The sequence below is a fragment of the Salvelinus namaycush genome, chromosome 4 (genome assembly GCF_016432855.1).
Source record: "Salvelinus namaycush isolate Seneca chromosome 4, SaNama_1.0, whole genome shotgun sequence".
Classification (NCBI taxonomy): Eukaryota; Metazoa; Chordata; class Actinopteri; order Salmoniformes; family Salmonidae; genus Salvelinus; species Salvelinus namaycush.
In genome coordinates this window covers 18,287,578-18,311,257 of record NC_052310.1, presented here as the reverse complement: position 1 = coordinate 18,311,257, position 23,680 = coordinate 18,287,578, and the positions used below count along the sequence as shown (strand labels likewise).

Genomic DNA, 23,680 nt, shown 5'->3' with positions numbered 1-23,680 from the left:
AGAGAAATCCACATATTTTCCTTTAATTTGCAAAAACTCAGCAATCTCCGACTTCAGGTCCCACACCCGTTTAAGCACCTTCCCCAAACTCAGCAATCTCACGTTTGTGTGGTAGGGGAGATCTGCATGACCCGACTCTGTCTCTTCCAACAGTGAGATAAACCACATGTGGTTTAAAGATTTTGCTCTTATGAAGTTTACCACTTTAGTGACTGCATCCACAACATGGCTCATTTTCAGAACACATTTACAGAGCACCTCCTGATGAATAATGCTTAGCAGGATAACAGTTTTCTGATCCGGGTTCAGCTCATCTACTTGATCTTGTATCCTTTTCAAAAGGCCAATGTTTTTTCCTGTCAAGTTTGGGCACCCATCAGTGGTCACACTGGATAACTTTTCAAAATTCAGTCCCAGCTTTGCCACACTTATTAACCTCCTCCAATAAATCTTTACCTGTGGTTGTGCTCTGCTCTGCATTGAGCAAGCTCCTCTGTCATTTCAAAGTCTGGGGTTATGCCTCGTAAGAATATCAATAACTGCGCCATGCCACTTGCATCACTGATCTCATCCAGGGCCAAGGAGAAATAGTTGAAATCCTTTACCTTGACTTTCAACTGTTGTTCCATATTCTCTGCGTTGTCCTCAACACGCCGTGTCACTGTTCGTCTTGACAGGGAAACATTTCCCACAAGCGGTGGGAGTTAAATCATTACACAAAGGTGAGTATTCATTGGGCTTCTAATCTGAATAACAAATAAATTTTTCCAAACTTTACTATCGCAAATTCTTTATGTGATCTGAGCATGATTCCACGGGTCGTATTGAATCAGGTCGCGGGCCGCATACGGGCCTTTGCCCAGGCCTAGAGTAGGAGATAGAAACGCATGGTGGTGAGATATTCTGTATAGCTAAAGGTAATGTGTCACCCAATTAATTATGATTTTTTTTTTAAATGCCATATTACTAGGCTATTCAAAATGAAATACGAATTCACCAATTGTAGGCTAACTGTAAGCTGCCCTGCATAATCAATGAACCAACAGCATCGCCGAGGCTATATACGTTCTCTCCCAGACTCATGTATTGACATTTTGGAGTGTAGCATAAGATAACCAGTCCATCCAGTATGGATAGTAATACAGTCCACACTCAAAGGCGATTACTCCATTTTTTTATATTTTGGAGTACATGTTAGACCAATTATGTACCAAAGACATTTTAAATCAGTTGTGTTTTATGTTTTTCTGCAATGCATAATATGCGGTAGTCTATGTATTGTATAACAGCACAATCCTAACTTCTTTCTCTTTTTTTACCCCCTTTTCTCCCCAATTATCGTGGTATCCAATTGCTAGTAATTACTATCTTGTCTCATCGCTACAACTCCCGTACGGGCTCGGGAGAGACGAAGGTCGAAAGCCATGCGTCCTCCGAAACACAACCCAACCAAGCCGCACTGCTTCTTAACACAGCGCACCTCCAACCCGGAAGCCAGCCGCACCAATGTGTCGGAGGAAACACCGTGCACCCGGCTCCCTTGGTTAGCGTGCACTGCGCCCGGCCCGCCACTGGAGTCGCTGGTGCGCGATGAGACAAGGATATCCCTACCGGCCAAACCCTCCCTAACCCGGACGACGCTAGGCCAATTGTGCGTCGCCCCACGGACCTCCCGGACGGCTGCGACAGAGCCTGGGCGCGAATCGAGAGTCTCTGGTGGCGCAGCTAGCGCTGCGATGCAGTGCCGTGGACCACTGCGCCACCCGGGAGGCTTCAATCCTAATTTCTATTCAGTTTTTTTTGAAGGCTCATAAGCCTATGCATATATATAAGCTATAATATGCATATGGGTGTGTGGAATTAATCATCACCTTAGAACACACTGTCCATTTCGTTGTGTTAAGTTTTGAAACAACATCCACAACAACCATGTTTTACACTGTTTCAATCTGCTGTTGAACTTCTTTCTTCAAATTGACCTCTCTTTCTAAAATGATCAGCCAAAATTGTTGCAACCCCTATTACTAGCCTGTTCAACCTCTTTGTATCGTCTGAGATCCCCAAAGATTGGAAAGCTGCCGCGGTCATCCCCCTCTTCAAAGGGGGAGACACTCTAGACCCAAACTGCTACAGACCTACATCTATCCTACCCTGCCTTTCTAAGGTCTTCGAAAGCCAAGTTAACAAACAGATTACCGACCATTTCGAATCCCGCCGTACCTTCTCCACTATGCAATCTGGTTTCCGAGCTGGTTATGGGTGCACCTCAGCCACGCTCAAGGTCCTAAACGATATCATAACCGCCATCGATAAGAGACAATACTGTGCAGCTGTATTCATCGACCTGGCCAAGGCTTTCGACTCTGTCAATCACCACATTCTTATTGGCAGACTCAACAGCCTTGGTTTCTCAAATGACTGCCTCGCCTGGTTCACCAACTACTTCTCAGACAGAGTTCAGTGTGTCAAATCGGAGGACCTGTTGTCCGGACCTCTGGCAGTCTCTATGGGGGTGCCACAGGGTTCAATTCTCGGGCCGACTCTTTTTTCTGTGTACATCAATGATGTCGCTCTTGCTGCGGGTGATTCTCTGATCCACCTCTATGCAGACGACACCATTCTGTATACCGCTGGCCCTTCTTTGGACAATGTGTTAACTAACCTCCAAACGAGCTTCAATGCCATACAATTTTCCTTCTATGGCCTTCAACTGCTCTTAAATGCAAGTAAAACTAAACGCATGCTCTTCAACCGATCGCTGCCCGTACCTGCACGCCCGTCCAGCATCACTACTCTGGACGGTTCTGACTTAGAATATGTGGACAACTACAAATATCTAGGTGTCTGGTTAGACTGTAAACTCTCCTTCCAGACTCTCTCCTTCCAGACATTAAGTATCTCCAATCCAAAATTAAATCTAGAATCGGCTTCCTATTTCGCAACAAAGCATTCTTCACTCATGCTGCCAAACATACCGTCGTAAAACTGACTAACCTCCCAATCCTTGACTTCGGCGATGTCATTTACAAAATAGCCTCCAACACTCTACTCAGCAAATTGGATGCAGTCTATCACAACGCCATCCGTTTGTCACCAAAGCCCCATATACTACCCACCACTGCGACCTGTATGCTCTCGTTGGCTGGCCCTCGCTTCATATTCGTCACCAAACCCACTGGCTCCAGGTCATCTACAAGACCCTGCTAGGTAAAGTCCCCCCTTATCTCAGCTCGCTGGTCACCATAGCAGCACCCACCTGTAGCACGCGCTCCAGCAGGTATATCTCTCTGGTCACCCCCAAAACCAATTCCTCCTTTGGCTGCCTCTCCTTCCAGTTCTCTGCTGCCAATGACTGGAATGAACTGCAAAAATCTCTGAAGCTGGAAACACTTATCTCCCTCACTAGCTTTAAGCACCAGATGTCAGAGCAGCTCACAGATTACTGCACCTGTACATAGCCCATCTATTATTTAGCACAAATAACTACCTCTTCCCCCTACTGTATTTATTTATTTTGCTCCTTTGCACCCCATTATTTCTATTTCTACTTTGCACATTCTTCCACTGCAAATCTACCATTCCAGTGTTTTACTTGCTATATTGTATTTACTCCCTTATCTCACCTCATTTGCTCACATTGTATATAGACTTATTTTTCTACTACATTATTGACTGTATGTTTGTTTTACTCCATGTGTAACTCTGTGTTGTTGTATGTGTCGAACTGCTTTGCTTTATCTTGGCCATGTCGCAATTGTAAATGAGAACTTGTTCTCAACTTGCCTACCTGGTTAAATAAAGGTGAAATAAAAAATCTAAATAAATAAATTGGTGCTTTCAAGACAACTGGGAACTCTGAAAAAACAAGGTCAAATCATGACGTCAGTGATCTTCAGGTCGGAAAGTCAGAGCTCTAGAAAGAGGCCAGAGTTCCCGACTTGGAATTCCGAGTTGGATGACCACGATTTTTCAGTTGTTTTTTCCTTATTCCCAGTTGTCTTGAACGCACCGAAGTCAGAAGTCTGAGATTTCTGAGTTCCCGGTTGTTTTGAACACGGCATATGTGCCTATGAGCTCCTGAGTCGAGGCAGTCTAGCCAAAGATACTGATAACTAACCCCTAACTAAGGTTTCCCCTTTTGTCTGTGGTCTAGCTTTTAGCTAACGTTAGCTAGCTAGCATTGCAAATTAGCATTTTGCTTTTATAAGAAAACAGCTGAGATGACTCAAACACTGTAGCTAGCTAGCAAGCCCTCCTCAGCGACAATGTTATTGGGGCGCAGGAATGTTAGATTCGTCTTATAATTTTAAGTTAATTGTCATTGAAGGTGGTAGTTAATCATGGTTTCAGATCCGAGGCCAGAGAAATTGTCCAACATGTTTTGTGTTTTGGTAAGGGCTCGGCAGCGCTAAAAAGATTTCACATGGGCCCTCGGAGCCTCAAAAAGTTCTATAGCTGCACCATCGAAAGCATCTTGACTGACTGCATCACTGCTTGGTATGGTAAATGCACCACCCTTTACCGCAAAGCGCTACAGAGGGTGGTGTGGACAGCCCAGTACATCACTGGAACAGAGCTCCCTGCCATCCAGCACCTCTATATCAGGCAATGTCACAGGAAGGCACTAAAAATTGCCAAAGACTCAAGCCACCCAAGCCATAGACTGTTCACTCTGCTACTGTCCGACCCATGGTAGGGGAGCCTCGGCTCTCGGACCAACAGGCTCCGAGACAGCTTCTACCCACAAGACCGCTAAATAGCCAGATTGCTAAATAATAAATTAATGGTACCCAAACTATCTGCACTGACTAGATCTTGCACTGACCCTACGCAAACTCACTAAACTATATACAGTTGAAGTCGGAAGTTTACATACACCTTAGCCAAATACATTTAAACTCAGTTTTTCACAATTCCTGACATTTAATCCTAGTAAAAATTCCCTGTCTTAGGTCAGTTAGGATCACCACTTTATTTTAAGAATGTGAAATGTCAGAATAATAGTAGAGAGAATGATATGAGCTTTTATTTCTTTCATCACATTACCAGTAGATCAGAAGTTTACATACACTCGATTAGTATTTGGTAGTATTGCCTTTGAATTGTTTAACTTGGGTCAAACATTTTGGGTAGCCTTTCACAAGCTTCCCACAACAAGTTGGGTGAATTTTGGACCATTCCTCCTGACAGACCTGGTGTAACTGAGTCAGGTTTGTAGGCCTCCTTGCTCGCACACGCTTTTTCAGTTCTACCCACAAATTTTCTATGGGATTGAGGTCAGGGCTTTGTGATGACCACTCCAATACCTTGACTTTGTTGTCCTTAAGCCATTTTGCCACAACTTTGGAAGTATGGTTGGGGTCATTGTCCATTTGGAAGACCCATTTGCGACCAAGCTTTAACTTCCTGACTGATGTCTTGAGATGTTGCTTCAATATATCCACATAATTCTCCTGCCTCATGATGCCATCTATTTTGTGAAGTGCACCAGTCCCTCCTGCAGCAAAGCATCCCCACAACATGATGCTGCCACTCCTGTGCTTCACGGATGGGATGGTGTTCTTCGGCTTCAAAGCCTCCCCCTTTTTCCTCCAAACACAACGATGATCATTATGGCCAAACAGTTCTATTTTTGTTTCATCAGACCAGAGGACATTTCTCCAAAAAGTACAATCTTTGTCCCCATGTGCAGTTGCAAACCGTATTCTGGCTTTTGTATGGCGGTTTTGGAGCAGTGGCTTCTTCCTTGCTGAGCGGCCTTTCAGGTTATGTCGATATAGGACTCATTTTACTGTGGATATAGATATTTTTGTAGCTGTTTCCTCCAGCATCTTCACAAGGTCCTTTGCTGTTGTTCTGGGATTGATTTGCACTTTTCGCACCAAGGTACATTCATCACTAGGAGACAGAACGCGTCTCCTTCCTGAGCAGTATGATGGCTGCGTGGTCCTATGATGTTTATACTTGCGTACTATTGTTTGTACAGATGAATGTGGTACCTTCAGGCATTTGGAAATTGCTCCCAAGGATGAACCAGACTTGTGGAGGTCTACAATTTTTTTCTGAGGTTTTGGCTGATTTCTTTTGATTTTCCCATGATGTCAAGCAGAGGCACTGAGTTTGAAGGTAGGCCTTGAAATACATCCACAGGTACACCTCCAATTGACTCAAATGATGTCAATTAGCCTATCAGAAGCTTCTAAAGCCAATTCTCCAAGCTGTTTAAAGGCACAGTCAACGTAGAGTATGTAAACCTCTGACCCACTGGAATTGTAATACAGTGAATTATAAGTGAAATAATCTGTCTGTAAACAATTGTTGGAAAAATGACTTGTCATGCACAAAGTAGATGTCCTAACCAACTTGCCAAAACTATAGTTTGTTAACAAGAAATTTGTGGATTGGTCGAAAAACAAGTTTTAATGACTCCAACCTAAGTGTATGTAAACTTCCAACTTCAACTGTATACACACTCACACACACTACAATGACACTCCCAAACAAAACCCACATACGTTCACACACACACACACACACACACACACACACACACACACACACACACACACACACACACACACACACACACACACACGCTGACACAACCCAAACAGCTGAGGAGTATTTTTCTCCACTCGCACAGGAGAAGTAAAGGCCTAGTTCAAAAATGTGGGGAAAATATATATATATACAGTGCATTCGGAAAGTATTCAGACCCCTTGACTTTTTCCAAATGTTGTAATGTTACAGCCTTATTCTAAAATCTACACACAATGCCCCCATAATGACAGAGTGAAAACAGGTTTTTAGAAATGTTTACATATTTATAAAAATTAGAAAAAACAAAAATACCTTATTTACATAAGTACTCAGACCCTTTGTTATGAGACTTGAAATTGAGCTCAGGTGCATCCTGTTTCCATTGATCATCCTTGAGATGTTTCTACAACTTTATTGGAGTCCACCTGTGGTGAATTCAATTGATTGGACATCATTTGGAAAGACACACACCTGTCTATATAAGGTCCCACAGTTGACAAAAACCAAGCCAAACTGACCAATCGGGGGAGAAGGGCCTTGGTCAGGGATGTGACCAAGAACCGATGGTCACTCTGACAGAGCTCCAGAGTTCCTCTGTGGAGATGGGAGAACCTTGCAGAAGGAAAACCATCTCTGCAGCGCTGCACCACCTTTATTGTAGAGTGGCCAGACAGAAGCCACTCCTCAGTAAAAGACACATGACAGCCCACTTAAAGTTTGCCAAAAGGCACCTAAAGACTCTCAGACCATGAGAAACAAGATTCTCTGGTCTGATGAAACCAAGATTGAACTCTTTGGCCTGAATGCCAAGCATCACGTCTGGAGGAAACCTGGCACCATCCCTACGGTGAAGCATGGTGGTGGCGGCATCATGCTGCTGGGATGTTTTTCAGCGGCAGGGACTGGGAGACTAGTCTGGATTGAGGGAAAGATGAATGCAGAAATGTACAGAGAGATCCTCGATGAAAACCTGCCCCAGAGCGCGCAGGACCTCAGACTGGGTCATAGATTCACATTCCAACAGGACAATATCCCTAAGCACACAGCCAAGACAACGCAGGAGTAGCTTCGGGACAAGTCTCAATGTCCTTGACTGACCCAGCCAGAGCCCGGACTTGAACACGATAAAAAAATTGCAACAAAATAATAATACAACTCGTAAGCAACAGAATGGCAAAAGTCTTACCAGACAGAGTTGATTAAAAATCAACACTTACAAACAAATACAAGAACGTTGGAAAGAAGGTATACCAAAATGTGCCCAGCTTAAACAAGGGACTTAAAAATCCTAAAAATATTTGGGATACTTCAACTGGTGACTATCCAGGAGAATAAAGAAAAAGGAGCACTCAGAGTACAAGAACATGTTTCTTTACTTTGTATCTCAACCCTCAACTTGGAAAACTTCCCTGGTGTTTGTGGTTGAACCTGTTTTAAATTAACTGCTCAACTGAGGGACCTTGCAGATAATTGTATGTGTGGGGTAGAGAGATGAGGTAGTCATTAAAAAATCATGTTAAATACTATTATTGCACACAGAATGAGTTATGTGAGTTGTTAAGCAAATGTATACTCCTGAACTTATTTTAAAATTTGGATCACATGTAGGCCTATGTAATTAGATTATAAGGATGTCAGGAAAAATATGTATTTAAAGCTGCAATATTTAACTTTTTGGGCGACTCAGAAAAATACACATAGAAATGTGAGTAATAGATCTGTCCTTCTCATTGAAAGCAAGTCTAAGAAGCAGTAGATCTGTTCTATGTGCACTTTCTATGCTTCATGCTCTTATGTTTTGTTTTTGCGTCTTTAAGTTTTGGTTTTGTACACCAGCTTCAAACAGCTGAAAATACCATATTTTTGGTTATGGAAAATATATTTCACAGCGGTTTAAATGGTACAATGATTCTCTACACTATACTTGCTTGTTTTGTCACCTAAACTGAAATTAACTATTAGAATTTTAGCAACCAGGAAATGGCGAAGCTATTTCTGCATAGTGCATCTTTAAGTTCAAAATAGTAATCCACCCAAAACAGTAAACATGCATTGATAATACCCAATGATAGGTGGCAACATCAACCATTTATCAGCATGTAGTGCTTTTTGCTTCCAAAAAAGGTTGTATCCCACAATACTTTGGTTCTGAAAGTTCATGACCTTTGATCACATGGTTGTTGTAAAGGTCATGCAGTTGACATATAGAAAAGGTTATGGACAGTGGCGGTGTCATAAAACCTAAGGGTCAAACAGGGAAATCAAATCAAATGTATTTATATAGCCCTTCTTAAATCAGCTGATATCTCAAAGTGCTGTACAGAAACCAAGACTAAAACCCCAAACAGCAAACAATGCAGGTGTAGAAGCCCGGTGGCAAGGAAAAACTCCCTAGAAAGGCCAAAACCTAGGAAGAAACCTAGAGAGGAACCAGGCTATGAGGGATGGCCAGTCCTCTTCTGGCTGGGCCGGGTGGAGATTATAACAGAACATGGCCAAGATGTTCAAATGTTCATAAATGACCAGCATGGTCAAATAATAATAATCACAGTAGTTGTCGAGGGTGCAACAAGTCAGCACCTCAGGAGTAAATGTCAGTTGGCTTTTCATAGCCGATCATTAAGAGTATCTCTACCGCTCCTGCTGTCTCTAGAGAGTTGAAAACAGCAGGTCTGGGACAGGTAGCACGTCCAGTGAACAGGTCAGGGTTCCGTAGTCGCAGGCAGAACAGTTGAAACTGGAGCAGCAGCACGGCCAGGTGGACTGGGGACAGCAAGGAGTCATCATGCCAGGTAGTCCTGAGGCATGGTCCTAGGGCTCAGGTCCTCCGAGAGAAAGAGAGAATTAGAGAGAGCATACTTAAATTCACACAGGACACCGGATAAAACAGGAGAAGTACTCCAGATATAACAGACTGACCCTAGCCCCCCGACACATAAACTACTGCAGCATAAATACTGGAGGCTGAGACAGCAGGGGTCAGGAGACACTGTGGCCCCATCCGATGATACCCCCGGACAGGGCCAAACAGGCAGGATATAACCCCACCCACTTTGCCAAAGCACAGCCCCCACACCACTAGAGGGATATCTTCAACCACCAACTTACCATCCTGAGACAAGGCCGAGTATAGCCCACAAAGATCTCCGCCACGGCACAACCCAAGGGGGGGCGCCAACCCAGACAGGAAGATCACGTCAGTGACTCAACCCACTCAAGTGACGCACCCCTCCTAGGGACGGCATGGAAGAGCACCAGTAAGCCAGTGACTCAGCCCCTGTAATAGGGTTAGAGGCAGAGAATCGCAGTGGAGAGAGGGGAACCGGCCAGGCAGAGACAGCAAGGGCGGTTCGTTGCTCCAGAGCCGTTGGAAATGGTTCCAATAGTTTTTCCAACATTAAATTTCCCCATAAGGGATTTTAGAATCGCTTAAAATAAGGGCTGTGTTTCGTGTAGGCTTACCCTGTCGTGACGTTTTGATAATCATGTAAATCTCTCTCGGACAAGGTGACTTTTATCAATATATTTGGATCTATTTACTCTCAGATAAAAAAATGCTAATTTGCATCAAAGTTAAAATCATGCAAAACTACAAATCCCGGCAAGCTCCTGCACATCATCTCTAGCTGACACCTTTCCTAACAGGTATTGTGTCAATGTAAAATTTGCACAAAACAGTTCTCAGAACTGTCCATTTAAAGAAATTTTGCCAATGTATTAATTACTACATTTAGCTAACATTAGATAGTTAATCCAGAGATTCTTACATTTGCCTTGATTCGGCAGTCTCGTCCAGATCATCATGGCATTTGTAGTTCTTTATGATAGCCACATTAGCAGCTAATTAGCATTTCATTTTGGGTGGCTAAATACAGGTGAATATATTGATAAAAGCTACCTTGTCTAGAGAGATTTACACAGTTATCAAAACGTCATGCCCGGGTAAGCCTACACGAAACACAGCCCTTATTTTACGTGTTTCTAAAATCCCCTAAATGTACGGTGGGAAAATGATTGGAACCATTTCCCTGTCTGACCTCTAGGTTTTATGGGTATTATGCCAAATTCTCTAAAACGACTTTGGAGGCGGCTTATGGTAGAAAAATGAACATTCAATTATCTACAACAGCTCTGGTGGACATTCCTGCAGTCATCATGCCAATTGGACGCTCCCTCAAAACTGAAGGCAAACAACTTCTCTGGTAGAAAATGGCCTATGTGGGATCGATATTAGTCAAACGTTTATTCTAGTGTCAAAATGTACTACAAAGTGTAAATAGGATCATGTTGGTCATAAAGTCAGTCTCATCCAAAATTGAGATTTGCAAGATAATTAGGAAAAAATATGTATTTTGCTGAATGAAGGGTACCATACAGTGGTACTCTATCCTGACAAGATACATGTCTCTCCTCCCTAACAATGGGAGTCGTTGTTCGCAAAGCGGCACGGCAGGCTGTCTAGCTCCCGCCTATCCTTTCTTTGGATTGCTGGATACATCTCATTATTGTAAACCTTTTTTGAATATTCGAAGAGGGTTGTTGACGACAACCGCCTGCATTCAATGGAGAGATGCTATGCTACTAGCCCCATGTCATGAATATGCATAGCAAACTCCAATATAAAGTGTTTTTTGTCCTACTTATATCAGTACACTCGTAAGAATTACGAAACTTATGTTCAATCAAATAAACCTCACGTAGCAAATAAGCCATCAATTTTTTTGTTGACCAAATTCGACTTTCATTGACCCCCGTTAAAAAACTCCTTGCTTGGTGGGGAAAAACAACGAAAAAACGCCATCTGCTGGAGGGAGATAGATTTTCCACCGAGTTGGGTCTTCCTTTTCCTCTATGCATGTAGTCGCAAATCGGAAAATGTTTATACCCATAATGCAACACATTTTGAAATGCTGTGACCAACGTTGGTCAACGTCATGACAAAAGTGATCCGCTCGAACGCGCCCAATGACTTTGCCTTCGGGTATACTATGAAACGAAATTTCGCTTCCTGGGCTGCTTTCATCAAATTGGTCAGACCCAACCTTGCTTAGCTAGACGCGTGATGTGAGCCTCAGTTGCTGCGGAAAGGCAATCAGACCAACCCTGACTTTGATGATACGGAATCAATTAGCACATATTAAAAACGTGTATCATTTACACCCATTATTCCTCTGAATTGCATGAGCATATATAATTTGATGACATGTTGTCAAAGAGTGTATTCTGTTAGACGTATTTTCACTGAAGCCTACCTCGCGGGTTTCCGTCGTCTACATCATGACGTCAGCATAAAAACAAACTTGCTAGCTCCTGTCAGCTCTGTCGTGACAGCTCAATGGGAAAAGCAAATAAATTAAGAATTGAAATCGAAAGATACTGGCACATCAACCGCCTGTATGTGAAATTCCTTTGAGAAGGTGAGGTTACATATGTTTATGTTGTGTAGAGCTAGTAGTAGATAAATAACCGCATATTTGAGGTATGCTAGCCGTTAGCAAGCTAACCATCTAACGTTAGTTGGCTAGCGTTAGTTGTTTATTCGCGGGGGGTTGTTGTGAGGTTTGCAGGGATTTGGACGTTGCAATGTAGCTAAGTACTATACATTTGCCATAATTTCGAGTTCAGTCAACCGCAAACTCATGGTGGGGAAAGTCCACTCTAGCTAGCTTTAAGATTAGTTAGCTAGCTAAATTACCTTCTTAGCTAACCACCGTTGCTAGCCCTTGACCATGACTCACAGTTCCATTACATTTCACATAAATAATTGGACGAAGGCGTCTTCTGTAGGGTGACGTTTTGTTAAGAGCAGCGACGCTCGGTCTGAACATTAACAGTACGATTTTGGAAGCATAAATACATTATCTTTGACATCGGCGAGAAATCATTTTATAAAATAACGTTAAATCAAAAGGTTAAGTTGATACACACCTTTATAGGGTTATGGTTCCCACACGGGCACATTTCCATGTTATACAGCTCTTGTTTACGGGAAACAGACAGAAGACAGTGGGCAGACAAACTGTGCTAATTACTGTAACTACCTGCGTCTCGGAACACCTGCTTGTAAACGGTAGACACAAACGTGTTGTCACTGAAAAGTACTATGTGCTGGAACTGTGTTAAATCCGGTTAAAACGATGTTCAGACAGTGTATTTATTTGTTAAATGATTTTGATGTGATATGAAAGTAGAGCGATTTATGTTTCTAGAACCGTACCGCAATTGAGTTTTTGACTGTTTTGGCTTCCTTGGCGTAAGGAGTAATGTTCGGCTCCTTTAGTCCAATATTAGGTTAGTTAACTACCTTATTTTTTCATTGCGACGTGGACCAACGTTAGAAAGCATAGCTAACGTTATAGTCTTGACCTAGCTAACTTTCGTGACTTGACACGGATATGCTGCTCAATTTATGAGTTGCCACAGCGACTGCACCTCATCAGAAGCCTCAATGCAGTGCAGGTGCATTGCAGCAGCAAGGCATTGACTGTTGCATGACGCTGCCCATCTTTCGTTTGTAGTTGGTGAGAAGACAAAGAACAGACGGCCTGGCCATTCTTTCACCTGACAGCTAGCCAGCCGGAGAGACGGGGAACAGGATAGGGAAGCAGCGCGGAGCAGGCGCCGCGGAGCCACCGGAGAAGATGGCAGGCAGCCCGGAGAAGAGTTCCACAGCACAGGAGCTGAAGGAACAGGGCAACCGACTGTTCCTCTGCCGCAAGTACCAGGAGGCTGCCACCTGCTACAGCAAAGCCATCGTGAGTAGCGAGCTACCTCCCTTTCTGCCGGATGATGTAGTAGTAGCTGACATGGCTAGACTTGTCCGCATGCTTTGAAAGGGTATGACATGAGATATTGACACTGACTTATTCACCTATTTTGAATGGATTCATGTACGTATAGAAAGTAGCCTATACGCTGGACTGATGCACCCTTACAACAGTAGCCTGTGCAATATGTTTGTGTTTTGTGTGTATCCTGCCAACAGAACCGTAACCCGCTGGTGGCGGTGTACTACACCAACCGGGCTCTGTGCCACTTGAAGCTGCAGCAGCACGACAAAGCCCTGGCGGACTGCAAGCACGCGCTGGAGATGGACCCCCAGTCGGTCAAGGCCCACTTCTTCCTGGGCCAGTGTCACCTGGAGCTGGAGAACTACGACGAGGCCATCGGCAACCTGCAGAGAGGTCAGGATCAACCCTCAAGGCCAGTTTCCCGGACACAGATTAAGCCTGGGCCTTCACAAAGTCAGAATAGCAGTACCAGTATAGGCTCAGTTTGTCTTTTAAAGTTAATAAATATGATTATATGGCCCCCTCAGTATTACAACACAACATTGATGTGCATTTTTGTTTTGAGTGCTAGTTAGAATGCTATGTGCTGCAATTTAACTAAACCTCAGAGGTGCCGAGTACTGTGTAATGGTACTAAACTGAAATTGTTTTGATTGTTGTAGTGCAACTAAAATGTTCTCCTGTATAATGCTAAGATCTGTAGATGGGAAAATGGGCCGCATAACAGTTTTAAGCTTTTACTTTCAATGGACAACATTAATGATAGCTGGAACCGTTCTGTGGACAGCTTACAACCTGGCCAAGGAGCAAAGGCTGAACTTTGGAGACGACATCCCAAGTGCCCTGCGGCTCGCCAAAAAGAAGCGCTGGAACAGCATCGAGGAGAAGCGCATCAACCAGGAGAACGAGCTGCTTGCCTATCTCACCAAACTCATCCTGGCTGAGAAGGAGAGGTGAGGGAGGGACCTGGAGCAACACTCTTAGACTCATACTAGTGTATGAGCAAAACGCCTGCACTGATATTCCATTTCCTATGGGGAAGCATACAAGTTCATTGCGTATGAGTTCATTGCCAGAACCCCCATTGAATGACATTAAATGAGTTGCTACATATCCTGCCCAGTGTTCTACACATGTGTAATCATGTGTGATTAATAAAATTGTTGAGATGTTGGTGCAAATCTTGGGGAATAAGTCGTGTTAATGCATTAGAATTTGCGGGTGCGTTTTCTGTCCCAATTCATCTTGGGATCTTTAGTGAGTGATTTAAGGAAATGCTACGTCTTTATATTTTTCTCAGGGAAGTGGCGGATTGCCGGGAAAACAAAGAGGCGGACAATCCGAGTGGCAGTGACGTCGTCAAAATCAAATCAAAACATGTAAGTTATGTCTGTATCCTCCTATGTCAATATACAGGGACCAGTTGCTTTTAAACTATTGAGCACTGGCGTCGTGTAACTGAATTTCTGTCATGTTGCCTATTTCTCCATATCTCATTGATATTGAGGGGCGTTTGTATTAGTGTTCTGTGCTAGCCCTCACCCAACTCTCTGCTCTTCTCCTAAATAGGACAAGTTCTTTATGGACATGGAGGAGCTCTTTTCACAAGTGGACGAGAAGAGAAAAGTGAGTGATACATTTTAAATTAGTTGAACACACCGTTTACTACGATTGTGGTCAACCTTCAATCCAGACTAATTTCACTAAATCTTACTGATTATTCATTATCGTTAGCCGTAGCACAACACAGCTCTGTATTACTGAAATAACAATACATATTTGATCTTATTCATAAAATTTCACACAATTTCATTTAGAGAAAAACAATTTGTCCACACTCTGTTTCTCTGATCAGCTGGGTCTGACCCACCCCCTTGCTTTGACACTTAGTTGTGCCAGTGTTATGGTTACCAAAATAGACTAGCACTCCACCTCCTATTTCCAGTCCAAGCCGTTTCTACAGCAACCACCACCTCAAGTTGCTTGTCGAGGCTTGTTATGAAGGATTATCGGGGCCTATATATAGTTGTTGACTTGGTACATGTAATTGTCATTGTGAGTTAAGAAGACACCGTCTTGCCTCTGTCAACATTGGTGTTTCAAACCCCTATACTGGGTTGTGTTCATTAGGGCACACCGTAGCAAAATGTTTTACCGTGGAAAACGAGGATTTCTTATTGGACAAGTTCAGGTAGTCCGTCCCTTTTACAGTCAGTTTTCTATTTGTTACCTAATGAATATGGCCCAGATCTAGATGGTGTCTAGGGAAGTGGTTTTCAGCCAGTGTGCCTTGATGAACTCTCAGGTGTGCTGTGAAATTTTTCCTAATCTAGATTATTATATTTTTTTAAAGACATCGAACTCTCCCTTATAAACGTGACCTGTCGGATGCTCATGGAATTTTGACTTGGAATCACCAGTGAGGCTCAGATAAAACATTGAATGGCACACACAGTTACATCTGTATCGTTGTTTCAAGTCCGGTGTGCTCAGGCTGTTACGTTTGTATAATTTGAGGGACGCGCATCACGAGCAAAGCCATTTGTATCATTTTACATCGCCTGTGAGAACCATTAGCACAGGCAAGTCTGATTTAGGCTTAGCTGTAACACAGCCTCTTCCATAGAAACAAACGGAACATGGCTTTGTGTCCGTAGTGGCACCTTTAGAATGCGTCCGGGGCGCCTAAGCGACCGCTTAAACCTGGATCTGGCCCTCGGTACACACAAATGAGTCATCACGATTAAGGAACTATGAAACTACTTCAAATAAACCCTATTTAATCTACAATTTTTTTTCACAAAATAGATTATTTGCTGTATGGATCAGATTAGGAGGTCATTACCACTACATTATGCGGCACACTTCAAATTTCTCTGTTAATCTTTTATCCCATCACGGTTCAAAAAAAGTTTGGGAACCACTCATCTAGGGGGTAGTATTTATATTTACATGTACAGTTGAAGTCGGAAGTTTAAATACACGTAAGTTGGAGTCATTAACTCGTTTTTCAACCACTCCACAGATGTCTTGTTAACAAACTATTGTTTTGGCAAGTCGGTTAGGACATCTACTTTGTGCATGACAGAAGTAATTTTCCCAACAATTATTTACAGACAGATTATTTCACTTATAATTCACTGTATCACAATTCCAGTGGGTCAGAAGTTTACATACGCTAAGTTGACTGTGCCTTTAAACAGCTTGGGAAATTCCAGAAAATTATGTCATGGCTTTAGAAGCTTCTGATAGGCTAATTAACATAATTTGAGTCAATTGGAGGTGTACCTGTGGATGCATTTCAAGGCCTACCTACAAACTCAGTGCCTCTTTGCTTGACATCATGGGAAAATAAAAAGAAATCAGCCAAGACCTCAGAAACAAACAATAGTATGCAAGTATATACACCATGGGACCATGCAGCCGTTATACTGCTCAGGAAGGAGGCATGTTCAGTCTCCTAGAGATGAATGTACTTTGGTGCGAAATGTGCAAATCAATCCCAGAACAACAGCAAAGAATCTTGTGAAGATGCTGGAGGAAACGGGTACAAAAGTATCTATATCCACAGTAAAACGAGTCCTGCATCGACAATACCTGAAAGGCCGCTCGGCAAGGAAGAAGCCACTGCTCCAAACCCGCCATAAAAAAGCCAGACTACGGTTTGCAACTGCACATGGGGACAAAGATCGTACTTTTGGAGAAATGTCCTCTGGTCTGATGAAACAAAAATAGAACTGTTTGGCCATAATGATCTTTACACCTTTATTTAACTAGGCAAGTCAGTTAACTTTTTATGGCTGCATCCCGCTAACGGGATCGATATGACAACAGCCAGTGAAAGTGCAGGGCGCCAAATTCAAACAGAAATCTCATAATTAAAATTCCTCAAACATACATGTGTTTTATATCACTTTAAAGGTAATCTTGTTAATCCCACAAAAGTGTCCGATTTCAAATATGCTTTTCAGCGAAAGCACTACAAACGATTATGTTACGTCACCACCAAACCACAATAAGCACAGCCATTTTTCCAGCGAAAGATAGCAGTCACAAAAAGCAGAAATAGAGATAAAATGAATCACTAACCTTTGATGATCTTCATCAGATGACACTCATAGGACTTCATGTTACACAATACATGCATGTTTTGTTTGATAAAGTTCATATTTATATAAAAAAATCTGAGTTTACATTGGTGCTTTACATTTACTAGTTCCAAAAACATCAAGTGATTTTGTATAGCCACATCGTTTCAACAGAAATAGTCATCATAAATGTAGATGATAATACAAGTTATACACATGGAATTATAGAGATACCGCTCCTTAATGCAAACGCTGTGTCAGATTTTTTTTAAACTCTACGGAAAAAGCAAATCGTGCAATAATCTGAGACGGCGCTCAGAACAATAGCCAAATTAGCCACCATGTTGTAGTCAACAGAAACCAGAAAATACATGATAAATGTTTCCTTACCTTTGATGAACTTCATCAGAATGCAGTCCTAGGAATCCCAGGTCCACAATAAATGCTTGATTTGTTCGATAATGTCCGTTATTTATGTCCAATTAGCTACTTTGGTTAGCGCGTTTGGTAAACAATTCCAAAGTCACAAAGCGCGTCCACTATAACGTGACGAAATGTCCAAAAGTTCCATAACAGTCAGTAGAAACATGTCAAACGATGTACTGAATCAATCTTTACAATGTTGTTAACATACATCTTGAATAACGTTCCAACCGGAGAATTAGATTGACTTCAGTTGAGCGATGGAACGGAGCTGCCTATCACGTGAACGCGCGTGGTCAAAGCATGGTCAGCTCGTGGCAGTGGTGACTAATTCCTCCTTCGGCCCCCCTTCACATTAGAGTCATCAGACAAAGTTCTATTGACTGTTGACATCTAGTGGAAGCCGTAGGAAGTGAAAACTCATCAATATCTCGCTGTAATTTCAATGAGAGCTTGGTTGAAAATCTGCCATCTCAGAAAAATTCCAAACAGGAAGTGGAACTTCTCAGGTTTTTGCCTGCCATATGAGTTCTGTTATACTCACAGACATAATTCAAACAGTTTTAGAAACTTCAGAGTGTTTTCTATCCAACACTAATAATAATATGCAAATATTAGCAATTATGACTGAGGAGCAGGCCGTTTACTCTGGGCACCTCTGTGCACCTTTCATCCAAGCTACTCAATACTGCCCCTGCAGCCATAAGAAGTTAAGAACACATTCTTATTTTCAATGATGGCCTAGGAACGGTGGGTTAACTGCCTTGTTCAGGACAGAATGACAGATTTTTACCTTGTCAGCTCGGGGGATTCAATCTTGCAACCTTACAGTTAACTAGTCCAACGCTCTAACCACCTGATTACATTGCACTCCACGAGGAGCCTGCCTGATACGCGAATGCAGTAAGCCAAGAAAAGTTTAATGCTAGCTAGCAACTTATCTTATAAAAACAATCAATCAATCATAATCACTAGTTAACTACACATGGTTGATATTACTAGTCTAGGCTTCTGGGACATTTTCATCGGTTGTTGCATATAATCGATGCGGTGCGTATCGTTGCTTCAATGTGTACCTAACCATAAACATCAATGCCTTTCTTAAAATCAATACACAGAAGTATATATTTTTAAACATGCATATTTAGCTAAAAGAAATCCAGGTTAGCAGGCAATATTAACCAGGTGAAATTGTGTCACTTCTCTTGCGTTCATTGCACGCAGAGTCAGTGTATATGCAAAAGTTTGGGCTGGCTAATTTGCCAGAATTGTACGTAATTATGACATAACATTGAAGGTTGTGCAATGTAGCAGGAATATTTAGACTTATGGATGCCACCCGTTAGATAAAATATGGAACGGTTTCACTGAAAGAATAAACCTCTTGTTTTCGAGATTATAGTTTCCGGATTCGACCATATTAATGACCTAAGGCTCGTATTTCTGTGTGTTATTATGTTATAACTAAGTCTATGATTTGATAGAGCAGTCTGACTGAGCGGTGGTATGCAGCAGCAGGCTCGTAAGCATTCATTCAAACAGCACTTTCGTGCGTTTTGCCAGCAGCTCTTCGTTGTGCTTCAAGCATCGCGCTGTTTATGACTTCAAGCCTATCAACTCCCGAGATTAGGCTGGTGTAACCGAAGTGAAATGGCTAGCTAGTTAGCGGGGTGCGCACTAATAGCGTTTCAAACGTCACTCGCTCTGAGACTTGGAGTAGTTGTTCCCCTTGCTCTGCATGGGTAACGCTGCTTGGCTGTTGTCGATGTGTTCCTTGTTCGAGCCCAGGTAGGAGCGAGGAGAGGGACGGAAGCTATACTGTTACACTGGCAATACTAAAGTGCCTGTAAGAACATCCAATAGTCAAAGGTTAATGAAATGCAAATGGTATAGAGAGAAATAGTCCTATAATTCCAATAACTACAACCTAAAACTTCTTACCTGGGAATATTGAAGACTCATGTTAAAAGGAACCACCAGCTTTCATATGTTCTCATGTTCTGAGCAAGGAACTTAAACGTTAGCTGTCTTACATGGCACATATTGTACTTTTACTTTCTTCTCCAACACTTTTGTTTTTGCATTATTTGAAACAAATTGAAAATGTTTCATTATTTATTTGAGGCTAAATTGATTTTATTGATGTATTATATTAAGTTAAAATAAGTGTTCATTCAGTATTGTTGTAATTGTCATTATTACAAATAAATTTTAAAAATCGTCCTATTAATCGGTATCGGCTTTTTTTTGTTCTCCAAGTATCGGCTTTGAAAAATCATAATCGGTCGACCTCTATATTGGAGTGGCCTCAATCCTATAGAAAGTTTGTGGGCAGAACTGAAAAAGTGTGTGCAAGCAAGGAGGCCTACAAACCTGACTCGGTTACACCAGCTCTGTCAGGAGGAATGGGCCAAAATTCAGCCAACTTATTGTGGGAAGCTGGTGGAAGGCTACCTGAAATGTTTGACCCAAGTTAAACAATTTATTGGCAATGCTACCAAATACTAATTTAAAGGCAATGCAAATACTAATTGAGTGTATGTAAACTTCTGACCCACTGGGAATGTGATGAAAGAAATAACAGCTGAAATAAATCATTCTCTCTACTATTATTCTGACATTTCACAATCTTAAAATAAAGTGGTGATCCTAACTGACCTAAGACAGGGAATTTTTTGTGAAACTGAGTTTAAATGTAGTTGGCTAAGGTGTATGTAAACTTCCGACTTCAACTGTATGTATCATTTTACATGCATGTCTATTCTTGTGAACCCCACAGAAGCGGGAGATCCCTGACTACCTGTGTGGAAAGATCAGCTTTGAGTTGATGAGGGAGCCCTGCATCACCCCCAGTGGGATCACCTACGACCGCAAGGACATTGAGGAGCATCTACAGGTACAGTATTCCATCCTTTTATAGACATCTACTCGGCAGAAGTATAGATAAACCGTTGCCCATTCATAGACCTACTGTTTTATTCACACTACCGATCACTTACCGCTAAATTACCACCAATTTAGATTGCTATAAATACACTTGCCGTTCCTACTCGATCAACCACTCACCCACAGGGGTAATACTATCCAAAGCAAACTGTAAACTATGCGTAAAATGCATAATAATGAAAGCCACCATCTCACAGCTACACCAATACCTCAAACAATCGTTCCATTTTTCCTCCGTCCTCTGTAGCGAGTGGGCCATTTTGACCCGGTCACCCGGAGTCCTCTGACTCACGACCAGCTGATCCCCAACCTGGCCATGAAGGAGGTCATCGACGCCTTTATCCAGGAGAACGGTTGGGTGGAGGACTATTGAACCCCCTATGGCTCGTAGATCCACACGTCCCAGAGCTGAGACCCACACCAGAAGTGTCAAGAAAAAAAATAAGAAAAAAGGAAGTGACAGAATTCACAAACTCCCTCCTGGACCTGCACTTTACACATAGGGGGGGTCACACTATGGACTGCAAAATGACAGCCATATCTCCAGGTGATTCCTCTCTTTCTAAATCGGTCTCCTCTCTCTCCCCTTCTCTCTGAATCTTTCTTTATCACTTCCCTTCCTCTGATAGTCCTCTATCCCTCAGAATCAGGGGCCATGTTTCTCAGGTCTCTCTCTTCCCCTCTATCTCTCTGTGCCACAATCCTCTCTGAACACATCGCACTGCACGCTGGTCTCAAAACCCTCTAATGTAAAGCTTCCAATCTCTTCTCAAATATAACCATTGGAACTATCTACCCAAGCGATGAAAATATTAGCCTTTTATCTAACTCCTACTCCAGTATTTTTGTTTACTTCAATTTTTTTTTAACATAATGGGTTAGTTGTACTGTAATGACTTATTTCCCACAATTCAGTGTTGGTGGTCTTGGTCAATTTGATGCCAAATTGTTATTTTACTTTTCAAACAATCTAGTGTGGATTTTTTTTAATGCAAGATAATAGCAAATGTGAGAAATGTATTATAGAAAAACTGACCAACCAAGTCGGTCTGCTTCATGTCATTGCCTGTGATGTGGAGTTATAACAAGATCATACAAACTATAATGTTCCAACCGATGGTCAACGGTCCTCTATTGCATTATATCAGTCCCTCATAGCGGGCAGTTATACTATGTTGAATGTATGCATATAGTGAGAGTGAATAGATTAAACCCATTTTATTTTACAACGAGTTGTATGTATTATTACAGTAGTACCAAATGGCATTCTTGTCGTGATCCAAAAAGGAGATTTGAATGATAGACAATTCATCAGTTTAAAGTGCTGCATAGAGACTCTACAAGGTCGTTTCAATTTCCTCTGTAATGGTTCAGATATCTGCATTTTTATCATACGAGAACATCGTCTTTACTTTCTCTTTGGGTTTGAAGTTCTTGAAACCTGTTTTTCGAAGGACTGTGCTGTAATTGCTGTTATTAGAGACAAAACGATAGGTGCGTGCGCTTGGACAATGTTTGGCTGATGGCTAGTAGTACAACCGCCGGTACAGTATGCATTTGACATGACAATGGACTCCCTACATTGTTAAGCATGAGGTCTGCTCAGGTTGTTATAAGCATTCAGGTCTGCTTTGCAAAGAACGTGCCTACTTTACTATAACCACACAGTAGCCGTAGGTATTCACAACTTTAAAAATGTAAGTGTGACAACTGACTAATGGTCAAAGCAGTCATGTTCCCAATACTTTGAGAGTCTCCTATACCTTCTCATTTCAGTGTCTTTCCCTATTTTGATCTAAACTATGTCCCCCTTCCAGCATTTCTAACCAATCACAACAATCAGTGTTGCAGTACCTTGACTAGGAGCTTGGAATTCTCGGCTGTTGACAGTCTTAGATATTTCTCAGTTTTTCCTCAATTAGTTTACGTAAGTCCCCTTTCTCAACTGAATGTATGTGATTTTAGTGAACTGCAGGTTTTGTGTTGGGGTGAGGAGTTGGCTTTTTGAGGACTTCTGAAGAGCTTGAGAATAAACAACTGTATTAAATGTAGATATGTTAATTATACACGTGACCTTGGTTTGTTCCTTTTTGTCTCCTTGTGAAATGTTCATCTGAGTTTTGCGCACATTACTTTTGATCACATCTAGCACTTTTAGCAAGGCACTTAACCCTTAACCTGCTCCAAGGGGTCCTTAACCTGCTCCAAGGGGTCCTTAACCTGCTCCAAGGGGTCCTTAACCTGCTCCAAGGGGTCCTTAACCTGCTCCAAGGGGTGCTGCTTCCAGCATCTGAGGTGTGTGTCGTGCTAGGGAGGTTGGGAAATCGAAAAACAGACAGCAAAAAGAAGAGTTGTAAGTAAATCAACCTGTCAATCAGACATTAGTACCGGTCGAAACAAAATTGTACATGCACAAGAGACCATGAGGTTGCTGGACCTAGAATTCACCCTTAATCAAAACAGTCATTCAATGAATTAATAGACGATACACACCCACAATCACATGTTCTGAAAGTGTGTGCGTGCGTCCGCCCGGGCGTGTCAGTCAAAACAAAGAGGCCAGTGTCACCCAGACCCAATCCCCCCTGCACACACCGGGTCCATTGTCAGCACAGCCGTCCATTGAAGTGATGTAATGGTCTGGTACTAGGAGGGAAGAGGCGTACAGACACCATGGCATTAAGAATAGACAGGCGTGACCGAGTGCGCTAGCATCATCACCTTTCAGTGGAATAACAACCTTAAATCAACATGGTAAGAGCAATACTGTTTTGTGTGCTGAAGCATTTTGTTAACAGGATATGCACTTTACTATAGTATATGATGTATTTACTACTATTTATTATTTTCACAATGACCGTAGTAGTGGCGTGTTTTGCCATTCTGATATGT

The 23,680-nt window shown here is 42.3% G+C and overlaps 1 protein-coding gene across 1 annotated transcript; it reads left to right on the top strand.

Moving 5' to 3' along the window:
* Positions 1-11,644: 11,644 nt before the first annotated feature.
* On the top strand, positions 11,645-22,854 carry LOC120046268 (STIP1 homology and U box-containing protein 1-like). The gene is made up of 8 exons (XM_038991350.1): positions 11,645-11,957; positions 13,059-13,295; positions 13,526-13,724; positions 14,119-14,284; positions 14,632-14,710; positions 14,901-14,957; positions 20,622-20,738; positions 21,036-22,854. Exons 2-8 carry the CDS (start codon positions 13,182-13,184, stop codon positions 21,159-21,161), a joined length of 858 nt encoding a protein of 285 aa, XP_038847278.1. The 5' UTR covers positions 11,645-11,957; positions 13,059-13,181; the 3' UTR covers positions 21,162-22,854.
* Positions 22,855-23,680: the final 826 nt, after the last annotated feature.